A 12,608-nucleotide genomic window follows, 5' to 3' on the forward strand; every position below is an offset into this window, starting at 1 on the left:
GAGTCTCCAGAGATTGACAAGACTGGACACCAAGCATGGACTACAACTGCAAATCTTACAAGACGAAGGACCTCACACAATCCCTCCCAAGTCAAAACAACAACTCCCATCCTCTGTCAGCCCCTCTGCCAACCAGCCAGCTGGTTTACCAATCTCCCCCTTGATCTGTTTGTTTAGGGTTGTAAGCTAAGTGAGCAGTCACATGTTGTATTAACTAAAGTTTCTGAGAGGTCTTCAAGGATAGCTGGATATAAAAAAAATTGCAGTAATCCTACCCAGAGGTAGCTAAGGCACTGATAACTGTTGTGAGGTGCACATCTGAGAGGAGAGGTCACAACCTTCTTCACTGAGCTTATATTAAAAAAAGTACTCTTGGCTACTGCTTCTATCTGGGTATTCTAAAGCTGTGGAGGAGCTAGCAGGACTACTAGATTGCCAACTTTATTAAGAAGAGCTCTGTGGAGCTCAAAAGCTAAATTGGACCAATAAAAGATACCATCTCCACCCACCTTGTCTCTCTAATATCCTGGGACCAACATGGCTACAACAACACTGCATACAACTTTATTAACAAAAGATGGGCCTGCCCCTGCAGTCCGGGGGGCAGATACTGTCTCTCCCTTCTCCTGCAGCAGGCTCCCTCTTTGGTCCTTCATCTCCTCAGTGTACAGAAAGCTATTCAACCATCCTTCCCACCCTACAATGGCCACCACAGCAGTCACATCTGAGTGCATGAGCAAGGACCTTCCACAGGGTTGTCAACTCTTGCAATATTTATTGTTTTTCTTAAAGCCCTAGCTCCTAAAGCCAAGAATCTCAACTTTCATTTGAAAAGTAAGTTTCTAGCCATCATAGCTGAGGAGAAAAGCCTGAAAATATGACCCAACTGTAACCTAAGGGCTCAGAAACCAAGACAAGTGAAAAGAACCCAAGTTTTATTTATTTAATTTCATTATTATTTTTAAGACAATCTAATAATATTTGGAGGGCCCAACTCATGACTTTTGAATGACTGAGGTTGGCAATACTGAAATAAGCCCTCAACCTAGAAGTCTCCCCAAATAAAAGTACAGAAAGCCCCCTCTCCACAACCATTCTAGTGCAAATGAATCAACCCCAAAAGTCCAATTCTTACATTATCCCCACCCATTTCTGCCAACTAGATCAATCACCCCTATGGAACTGGATGGGGTCCTTCACCCTAACCCCCTACCCAAAAGACCAATCACTAGTTCATTCTCAAACAGAACTCTTGATTCAAAAGGTATAGCCCTGCCACACAACAACGCTCAAATCCCATTTCCACAATGGGACAAGTCAGCTTTTGATCAGTCAAAACTTCGCTGCCGGTATGACAGTAGAAACTGGATGATCAGAAACTGTCTGGAGGCTTCCTCAGAGTTGTCAAAATTATTTAAATTAATATGACTCTAACTGAAATCATGATTATTTATTGTCCTATGGACAATTTGTTCTCAATTACTCTGAACACTCTTGATCAGAGCGGCAGGTGGTGGACAGGTAGGAAGAATGGAGTTTTTATTAAACAGTCTCCCCATGAACAAGAGTGTTTATTCACCGTTCCATTAAGTCAGCCATTTGCAAGACTAATACAGTGACGTCAAAGCCAGAATCCCAGTTGTTTGATTCATTTGATTTATATTAGATTCATTATAGAGATAACAACTTCATTTACTTTTGTTTGAAATGGATCTGCAATTTCCACTATTTATAGAGGTTGTTTGATCATACACTGCAGACTTTATGTAACTATGTAATAAATCTCTCTCTCATACATACCCCGCTCCTGCCCACCTACCCTCTCAGGTTTGACTCTTCAATCTTTTAATTTAATGTCATATTGACCATGTAGCCACATTAACATAAAACAGTATCTCTCTTCCTAGTCCCCAAAACATCTGCATCACATTACATCTTTCCACAGAAAAATAATTCCTGCCCCTGTGTTTAACCCACGTCCATTCCACCTCCACACACACACCCGCCACCCCAAAAAAACAAAAACAAAAGGGAAAATGATTGTTACTTACTAGGAACTCCAGATACCAATCGTAAGGGGCGTAACACTCGGAAAGCCCGCAGTGCTTTAACATCAAATCCGGCACCTTTCCCTCCTATTGAATTCGCCCCATCTGCTTTGGTTGCTTGTTCTAAAATTGCACTAAAAAGCCTGCAAAAAGGAAAGAGGAAACAAGCTGTAGGCAGATAGCAAGGCTCAGGCTAAACAGAAAATTAATTAACATCATAATATCATTGAAACTACCTCATATTGCACAAACCCACCAGATGTATCACATATCTGACTTGATAGTCATATGTAGTGGGGGAGAAAGAGACTTTTCCCCTATACAATATCCTGTAGTCTAGAAGAATGGGAGCTGAGATGTAAGGCAGGAGACATACCAGTAAGTTCTGATTTCAGTCCTTCCTCTGACTGTTATTAATACTTCTGTGCCATTTGTAACCTTTATTAACTGACACTCTTCTGTAGAAGGGCAATTATTCAACCATTTCAGGGCTAGTGGAACTGGGGGCAGGGGAGAGAGCTAGCATCTCTGCAATGGAAATAGTGTGTGGAGGTCTATGTTTCTGCCTCCCCACCAATATCTGGGAGTGGACTCTGCTGCATTCACATGGAGGAAGATATGAGAGCAGGATCTGGAGGAGAGGCTGTAGCAGCTGCCAAGGCCACAAGATCAGGCTGACTGATGAGGAGCAGGTAAGACTCCCTAGCCAGGTCCCACCTTCCAGCCACTATAGGTCTCAGCAGAGACAGCCAGCCCCAGGGAAGGGCAGGCGAGTGTGCAGCAGCCATTAGCGTGAGGTAGATGGGACAGGGCATCAGCATCTGGGTGGGAGGCAATGGTACACAGGGTGCCAGCTGCCAAGGAGGTGAGCGGAATACACGGCACCAGGCACCAACCACAGGAACAGCAATGGGAACTACTAGGACATACCTTCCCAGCCAGCTGCCCCCTCGAGTCTCAGTAACTTCCCTTGCTCCCTCTCCTATCCATCCGGTCTCCCATTCATAGGGAGTTCAGTCCCCCTATCTATTTTACATCTAACTCAGGTTCCACAAGGTCACTGCAGGTGAAACTGGCAATAGAACTCAGGTCTCATTTACTGCCTTTCAGAAGAACCATGTCATATTATGTGCATGTGTAATCCATGTTAACAAAGTGTGGCCCTTTGACCCCCCCCACCTAAGGTTAGATCACATGCAGAAGTTTATGAGGCAGATAAAGATAGGCTTTTAGAACCAGAGATTCCAGTTTCAAACCTTCGTGAGGACCAAACAGCAGCATTCATTACATTTGGCCATGCTGTTTCTATTCACATTCTATTTCCAGAGCTAGGAATAGAAGCCGTGAATCCTAAAATCAAATATTCCAGGGCTATTTCAACAATAGTTGTGTACCCCGTGGCAAAGAATGCACCATGGCTCACTCTATGGGCTGGCCCTAATAGAAGATAACAGCATATTTCCCTACCAGTTTACAAGTGTAGATGAAGTGGAAGAAGTCTGTGATCTGAAAATCTTGGGTTCAAACCCTAATGATGGCTTCAGGGGAGTAAAAGTGTAGGTATAAGTTAGTGTGAAGACTCTGGAAAAATGCAATTGTTGATATGATGTCATGTCATATTACAAAACATTTTATTTAGAGGCAAATTTGGATTCTCATACTTGTTTTATTACGATATTTTTATTGGTTTACTTGGGTTAATAGGAGCTGTCCCTTTAAAAACAGGGTGGGGCACTTAATTATACAGTGTGTTTGAAGAAAGCAGAGCAGTGTGTGGGAGATGTTGTTCATGTGTGCAGAAAGTGGAAGACCCAGCCTGTGAAAAGTCAGAACTTGATTTAATATTCTTATCTTTCAACAAAGAAAACTTCATTCTTGAGGTGCAGTATTACCATTTATTAGGAGAGTGAATTTCTGAGCGCATTACTAAGGAGCCACAAAGCCTTTCACCTAGAGGGCACCACTCTGAATCCAGTTCAACTCAGTAGAGATTAAAGAAGTTGTTCTCATCCTATGGTGCTGCTATATCAGGTAAGTTCGGTGGGTGCCAGTTCCAGCTACGATGCCACAAACTCATCACCATGCTTTGAACTAACTTGCAGATTCAACAGCAAGGCCAAAAATTGCATGGGCTAGGGAGAATGAAATAGCCCTGTTGCCTCTAGAGAAAATCCCCGCAGTTCAGGGTTGAGGCACGCTGGCAGGGCTATATGTGTGGGAAGCTTGCCCCGTAGATAAAAAGAAGAGTACATTCATTACAGCACTTCAGGCCAGAACCTTTCACCAGCACTAATTTTCTTAAGCTGAAGTTTCTGGTTATATACACGTTAGTTGCAAATGTCCCAGCTGGAGCTACACAGAACTTGGCAGCTATGATGGGGGGAGCTAGTTGACTCAATTCAAAGTCATAACAAAGTATTGCTGAAAAATTAACAACCATGTAGTGAGTGTGAGAGGAGGCAGGAGAGTAGAGGGGAGGATGTTGCAAATTAATGAACAGGACCCAAGAAAACCTCTTGGAAAAAACTTACAGTAGATGGTGTGGCTGATTCAGTAGTTCCTGACATTCCCTTTCAGTAGGTGAACCAGCTGAAACAATGCCACAGCATGATGTGAGAGAGCACTGTGCTGATGGAGGCATTTTCAATGAGATGTAAAAGCAAGGTTCTACCCCCTGCTGCAACCTAACTTCCCCTTCCATTTCCAACTGGATGCAATATTTTCCACCTCCTATTTTAAACTGTTGTGTAGTGTTCTTGAGCATTGATAAATGATTTCTGAATCTCAGCCTAGGGGTCACTACCTCCAGTTTTGGTTCATTTCTTAAAGATTAACTACAAAGCAAATAAAAGACTAATTGTTGACTTCTGCTTCTTCTCAATGATGTATGAAGACATCCTTGTTATTTTCTTTTTTCCCCAATATTTTTCCTGCTTCCTTTTTAGGTCTGACACATAAAGTATTCTCTTTGCCGAAGGCCCTTAGCCAGATCTTTGGAGGACCTCAATAGTGGCATGATGAGGCTGCTACCTGTACTGCAGCTCTTTATTCCCCTGTCTTTGTGGATGGGATGCTGATTCTTATAGTCTAAGAGAAGATCTTGTGAAGGGGCTTTTGCAAATAGAGGGAACTGAAGAGCTGATATTTCCAATGCAAATAACAAGCAGAGAAACACCTTTGAGAGCGTAAAGAAAAAGTAAAGACCAAAAGATTTTTTGTTTTTGGCTTTACAGTTCACCTTTAAACATGGCTATTTTTTAACTCCAGGAAGGGTTTGTAAAGGTGGAAGTGCTTGAGTCTGCCCTTTAGAAAATTCCCCACAGGCCTAAGGAAAGGCTCATTTCTACACCCAAGTTTTTGAATCTCTTCAGAATTTCAGACCCCCTTGCAAATACCTTCAGTGCACAATCTAAGTAAGGTTGTTCTCTAAATTAAGATACCTTTCTCTTGGTTGAAACTGTGGGTCCTCAGAAAATACTGCTCTTAGGAAATGCATTACATGCTGTCTGGAAAGAAGAATATTCTTGTAACACAACACGTTGAAGTCATTTTTGTCAGGGAAGGAAATTTCCTTCTAAGTCATGATGAATTCCAAGGACAACACTTGTATCAGAAAACCCTTTATTTTCCAAAAGGAGAAAAATAAAATCAAAAGAACTAGGAAACAATTTAACTAATGATTAACAGTTGTGGGATATGCTTCATTAGACAGCTTGAGTGTGTGATCTTTGTTCTTAACTAGCAACGTTCTTAAACACAGAGCTTTATGATTGATACCTATGCAAAGAGATTTTTCTTCAAAGCAATATTTAATGGCTCTGCCACAGAAAGGTCATAGGCTATTTGAGGATAAGCTAGATCAAGCTTTAAAGGACTTAGCTGCTCAGAAAGCAGATCAACCATATTGCAAGACAGATAAATTGTTACAAGCCTATAAGTCTAAAGTGCGTCCCTTCTTCAGAAGGCATTCCCTTAAATCTAGATTTAGTCCTTGCTTTTAATGCTCTTCTCCTTTCCTGACATGGATTCATCTGACCATCCTAGAACTAAACATTCAAAGTGAAGTCACGGATTGCTTCAGGCAGCGGATGATCCAACTTTTGAAGACAGGGAGATAATTGGTACCATAAAGTGTAGCAGATAATGGGTACTATAAAGAATTCATGGAGGCTGCTTTCTAGAATGTTCATTCCCTATCTCCTTGTCTACCTGAAAATAATGAACAATATCATAATAGTTTCTCCTTATTAGACCTTCCAGCTGCATGCACTGGTGTGGTGGGAAAAAATGGGAGTTAAGATAGACTGAGGATCTAGACATTGTCCTTGGTTATGCTCCCTTTTGCCACAGCAGCACCTGAATTATTCTTTCTATATAGGATTTTTCCATTTCCCATCCAGCCCTACTCTTTTTTCTATGGTGAGAACCAGCAAAGAAGATTCCAATGGCAGACTGAGTGCAAGATGACAGCTGTGATGAAAAAGTCTTTAAAATTTAATGCTTTAGGTCAGTGGTTCTCAAACTATGGAGGCATGGGAGCGTGTCTAGGGAGGTGCAAGCTGTGGGCTTTTTTTGCGGCGGGGGGGGGGGGGGGAGAGGAAGAGCTCTGGCTGTGAGCCCTGGATGTTTGGAGCTCATGCAGAAGAGCTGTGCACATCTGAGAGGCAGGGAAAAGGGGACAGCCAGAGCCCTACCACCCTGAGGCTGACAGCCGGAGCCCCGCCACCTGGGCTCGGGCTCTCCTCCTGCACCCTCCCTCTATTCCTCACCAGAGGTAGCCCGGACTCAGGCTCTCCTCCTGCCCCACCCCTCCATCCCCCAATTCCCATCTGTCAGCCCCAGGATGCAGCAGCAGCGCAGAAAGAAGGGTGGCAGTGGGGCACTAAATCTGCTGTGAAAAGTGATTTTGACAAATATCACTTTTTACATTGCCTCCCTTACTTCTGTGCTGCTGCTGGCATGGCGCTGCCTTCAGAGCGGGGCACCCAGCCAGCAGCCGCTGCTCTTCGCTCTGCCTTCAGAGCTGGGTGGTGGTTTATATACGTAGGGTCGGGGGGCATAAACAACTACAGACACAAAGGGGGGAGGGCAATCAAATAAGTTTGAGAACCACAGGTTTAGGTTACACTTTCTGAATATTACCAGGAAAGCACTGTCCTCTTTTGCCATCCCATGAACCTCTATGACCTTCTCTGGCCTATGTTACAATACTACAACTATCAGTCAGCCCGAGAGAACAGTTACCACAGGAAGGCAAGTTTTTCTTTATTCCTTGGAGAACAGTAACACCCAGAGGCCTCCATACACAAAGCAAGAAACAGTTCCAGCCCACAAAGTCACAGGAGCATCCTTGAGCTGCATCCTTCTAAATTACCCAAGTCTTTAGTTTTAGTAAACTGGTATTAGTCAAGAGTTTAGGATAATACATTTAGCTTTGCTACCTCTAAACTGGGTTTCTGAGCATCATATCCTTCAGTCTAGAAGCCCTACTGAGTATGGCTAGGATTAGCATCACATTTTTTTAGTTAGTGTCTCATTCTCTTCTGAAATCTCATTAATGAGCCTGTGCTTAATGTTAAGGAAGCCTGGCCTGAGTTGGGAACACAGTAGGCAGCATGTACAGCCACTGTCAGGTGAATTCTTCCTCTTGTTTTCCAGCCATTGCTTCAGGCTGCCACTGGAACCATTTCCGACAGCACTGATGGACAGCAGAGGAAGCCCTGTCTGGCTCCCCTCAGATGGAAGAAAATGGTAGGTCAATAAGGGGTCTTTGCAGGAAGCAGAATAAAAAAGAAAATGGAAAAAATTGGAAAACGTCCTGCTCCTCCAACGAAATCAATTCAAGTTTAAATATGGTGTAACTGCAGCCTGGGTTTACACTGCAATTTTCAAACAAACAGTAGGGAGCAAGCAGGGGAGAACGGGCAAATAGCATTGCCTCTCAGAATTTGCTGATAAGTAGGGTCTGCTGGGAGAGGAAGCAGCACACCACACTATGGCATAGTCCTGTATGAGCCAGTCTAAATAGATAAATATCAGAGAAACCCATCCAGCCTTGAAGTGGCATCTGCCGCTCGCAATTGTTACTCTTTAACTGGGACCTAGGGGTCTTGGTCATGTTTATATATGTGTAATCTTTCCCCTGTTGCAGTTGCTGTCAGATTGTTTCCTCCAGCTACAGAGTAAGTGTTGCTGAACATGAGAGCAGACAGAATAGCACAGTGGAGAGCTGCTGCTTTTGTCACTGGCAAGGGAATTAATTTCAGCCTGAATATCATCTTGCTGATTAACAGGCCTAATAGGAAAGCTCAATTTAAACTACATATAATGCTGATCTAGCATTTCTGGAACCCTGTTCTTTTACATGGCAATAGAAAGGGGGTAAAAGATTTGGCCTCTTTTTAAAAGTCTCTATAAAGACCCACATAAAATGAAAACAAGCGGATTCATAAGGCCCTTATTCATATTGAGCAGCACCTAGTGAGGTGACTGAATGCTACATGAGTATAGGTTGCAGAATCATCCCTGGGTGGATGTCACTAATTTCCTGTGGTATTTTTTTACTCCTTTGGGGGTGCGGAGGTGAAAGCACCAAAATAGCAGGGCGAAGAGTCTAGGCAGGAGGTAGGACTGTTTTGGGACTAAGAATAGGTTCTAACTTGTCCCACCTCCTTGATGGGAACTCCTCCCCACACTTCCACCTATCATTCTGGAAGCAGCAGGGATCAAGTAGTGCAGCAGCAGCAGCAGCAAAGGTGAGTGGTTAGGAGTTTTATAGCTTTCAGTTCCTCCATACAAGTAGACAAGTGGCCAGATGGTCAATGGATTTGGGCAGCAAGCATAAGATGCTTTGGCTGCTAAACTGCCCTTTTCTGGTACTCAGTGTGGGAATGGAGGCAAGGGTTTCTATTGGAAAGGAAAGGACGGGGAGGGCCTAGATGCTGGTGGAGCATGGCACTCATTCTGGAAATGAGGCTGGAGACAGGAAGGGAAGAGGCATTCAGGAGAAGACGACCCAGCCTCATTGCCTTAAGGGTTAGTTCATCCCATGTTACACTTCCTTCATCTAACTACCATTCAAACAGCTTGTCATGTTGCTTTCCAAGTTTCTAACTCAACTAATTCAACCCAATTTAATGTATCATTTCCTCTACATTAAACCCTTCACCTCATCCCATGATTTTTCTGCTCTCAGTAGTGAGGTAGGGATACCTACTGGAGAGTTGCCTACAAGTGTTGCAGAAATTGCTCCACTCTTGTACTTCTAATTCCTAGGGAAATTAGGAATTTAATTGTATGTGCAGGCCCAGGATCTTCTTTGAGAAGCAGAAGCATGGTCACTCAGAAAAAGTATATAGAAGTTGAACAGTGTCCATGCTGTTCCCTTTCCTAAAGCTGATAACTCATCTCAGCTTCAGCAGCATTGCACAACTCACAGGGAGGTATCCAAAAAGGGAGAGCTTGCTGCCCGGCTGCTTTTCTCTAGGGCTTCACAATTCCTCTGGCTTCTCAGAGGTCATATTTTAGGAGGCTATAAGGGAATGATGAAGCTCAATTCCTAGCTCACTCACTCTTTTTAGATTTCAGAGTAGCAGCCGTGTTAGTCTGTATCCGCAAAAAGAACAGGAGTACTTGTGGCACCTTAGAGACTAACAAATTTATTTGAGCATAAGCTTTCGTGGGCTACAGCCCACTTCATCGGATGCATGCAGTGGAAAATACAGTAGGAAGATATATATATATATATATATATATATGAAACAATGGGTGTTACCATACACACTCTAACGAGAGTGATCAGTTAAGGTGAGCTATTATCAGCAGGAGAGAAAAAGACCTGTTTGTAGTGGTAATGAAAATGGCCCATTTCCAGCAATTGACAAGAAGATGTGAGGAAATGTAGGGGGGTGGGGGGGAATAAGCATGGGGAAATAGTGGGTCATACAACACATTCTCTGTATTTCTTTTGTTTTGGGCTTTTTAAATAATTGGTAGGGCCATTTTAATCAAAATAAGCTCCTCATTCCTGAGAATGTTGCTCTCTGCCTGACCCTTACAGTGGTCAGGCCCAATAATGGACCAATGTGGGACATCTTTTAACATTTTATTTTCTGAAATATTTGTTGGACATGAGGACCTGGGGTTCATCCATTGTTACAAGTAACAAGTTACAATTACATCCCATGAACTATTCCCCCCCACATTCATGGAGCTGTCCAAAGTTAATTTATTTGATTGTCTTCTCGCAGGATTACACTCAGGAGTCTGAGACCCAGCTGTACATTGCCCAATAATCTTGTGTTGCTTTCTCTTTTTTCCTCCACAAGTGTTAAAAAGTGGTTTACTTTCAATGCCTTAGAAATGGGTAAAGTCCTGGAACGGGGTCTAAGGAGCTGGACATACACAATACCAGAAAACCCATGCCAAGATTAAACACTGTGGGCCAGCTCCTCAGCTGGTATAAATCAGCGCTATTCCACTGAAGTCAACAGACCAACACCAGTTGTACCAGTGAAGGATTTGACACTGAATTCAGTACATTCTCTGTATGTTTGGTAAAGGAAGGGAGCCTGCAGGTGGGGTGAGTTGCGGGGAGGGGTGGTGGAGATGAGAGAGACAGGATATGCAGTATCGTCAGTCAAACAAGCATCCATAAGAAGCCTATGCATTCCTCCTCTGTAATGTGCCCAGTTGGAATTCCTGATACCCCAGCATGAACTCTTTATGTTCCCATATGTACAGTGTACTCAAAGACAATAGTACTCACCCTACTACCACAATTATAAAATCTAGTAAATTCCAGCCATTGCGGAGGTAAGCGTTGGGGTGAAAGAGAAGTCCATATGCTATTACTTTTAAAAATGCTTCCACTGTAAAAATTATGAGAAAGAGATATTCCACTCGTTCCTGGAGAGAAGACAAAAGAAAGACAACAATTAGCTAAGTGCTGAAAAACAATGGGTAAAAATCTATTTACCTTTTTTACATTTTATCTATGCAGCCTTCTAGTCACTGGCCCACCAGAGCCACTTGGGAATATCCAGTGTTAAACCCTATTACTTGGCAATTAGCTTTTCCTCTCCGAACTGTTATTTCTGTGGCTTGCTTGATGAGCTAGCAGCAATGCAGTATGGTTAGGATGCGAGTTTCATGTTCCTTGACTTGTCAGGAACTGTAAACTCTGCAGAGACAGAATGCTCAGCGCCAGTGTCGGGAGGCATCACTCTCTAGTATCTTGTTCTCGGGAGGATGTATTGAGAGGCACCGAGAGACTCCAGAGTGAGCTGCGTCCAACCCTCTTGGAGGGGGAAGGTGGCTGGATTTGAGGCTTTGTGGAAAGAAGAGGGAAGAAGAAGAGTGGCCCTGCTGAGAGACACACATCACCCCAAGAAAAATTGTCATTCTTTTCACTTGTCTTGTGAGATTGCATTGTTGGGGAAAAAACTGATGCAGGAACATGATAAATGATTTACAGTTCATATGGATTCATTAGCACTCAGTGCATAGTCACCATCATTTTAGTGATTTCATCAGAATATTCACATGTGCAACTTGTGAACTGCAATCCAGAGTTTGGTACATGCAAAGGAAGTCATCTGCAGTGACAATACAGTCTGATTCAGCAGGGAGGTTTTAGGAGTCCAAATATGGGTTTAACCTCTCTCTTAACTTTGGATTTCCTATTCCCAGGATGGAGGCAGAGCCACAGCACTACTAAAGTGACAGTGACCCCAGTCCTCCTCACTCACTTCTGTTCACTGTGCTGTGTTAGATCAATGATGACACTCATTTAGGGGATTCCCTTGGGTAACTGAGAGAGATTTATGGTCTGAATTCTCACCGTCACAGCACTGCCAACCCCAGGCATTTAAAAATCTTAAATCAGGCCAGCCCCCCAAAATCATGAGATTTAATCATAATAAATAGTAAATATTAGTATTATTTTATTTGCCTTTTGGTTTCTCAGAGCTTTAGATGACGATTGGTACACTTCCTGGGGCCCAGCCCAGGCTGCAACCCCCATTACCATGTGTTGGAGGTGGCCTGAGTTACAAGTTTGTACTGGGCCTGAAAAAAAATTTTTTTTTTTTTTCCTCACTCACTTCCTAGCCAGTCACTGCAAAGGCACTGAGAGCATCCTTAGAAGATAATTAGCACTCAGCTGTCCCAGGATCAGAGCAGTCATCTAGGTATCTACACTGAATCTGGGAGTGAGCCTGGGTCCACAGACATACTAGCAAGGCTCATGCTAGCCTACTAAAGACAGCTGTGTGACAGTGCCTTGATGTTGCTGCTGAGGCTGGAGCTCAGATTCTGAAGTCCATCCCTCATCCTAGATTTCAGAGCCTAAACTACAATAACTACATAGCTACTTTTAGTGTGCTAGTGTCAGCCCTGCAAACACAGGTCTGTGGGCCCAGGCAGGGAGGCTCATTCTCAGATGCTGTGTCGACATGCCCCTGGACTCAAAGGGAAAGGATAGGTGTAGTCCTCAGAGATACCAAGATTATATCTACCAAATCTCCTGCATTGGAGAGAGTCTTATTTTGGATTAATTTT

General features: G+C 43.3%; 1 protein-coding gene across 8 annotated transcripts in view; it reads right to left on the bottom strand.

Moving 5' to 3' along the window:
• CACNA1C (calcium voltage-gated channel subunit alpha1 C) overlaps nucleotides 1–12,608 on the bottom strand; it is a 638,168-nt gene that overhangs the window by 245,636 nt on the left and 379,924 nt on the right. For 7 of the 8 annotated variants that reach the window (XM_039546114.1, XM_039546165.1, XM_039546156.1 and 4 more), the window contains exons 4-5: nucleotides 10,816–10,955; nucleotides 2,052–2,191 (exon numbers count right to left, since the gene is read on the bottom strand). In XM_039546114.1, the coding sequence (XP_039402048.1) occupies nucleotides 2,052–2,191; nucleotides 10,816–10,955 (280 nt within the window). Of the gene's footprint in view, nucleotides 1–2,051; nucleotides 2,192–5,488; nucleotides 5,555–10,815; nucleotides 10,956–12,608 lie in introns of all 8 variants that reach the window. The other variant, XM_039546098.1, reaches the window with a different exon arrangement.

This window comes from Mauremys reevesii, linkage group 1, assembly GCF_016161935.1.
Source record: "Mauremys reevesii isolate NIE-2019 linkage group 1, ASM1616193v1, whole genome shotgun sequence".
Lineage (NCBI taxonomy): Eukaryota > Metazoa > Chordata > Testudines > Geoemydidae > Mauremys > Mauremys reevesii.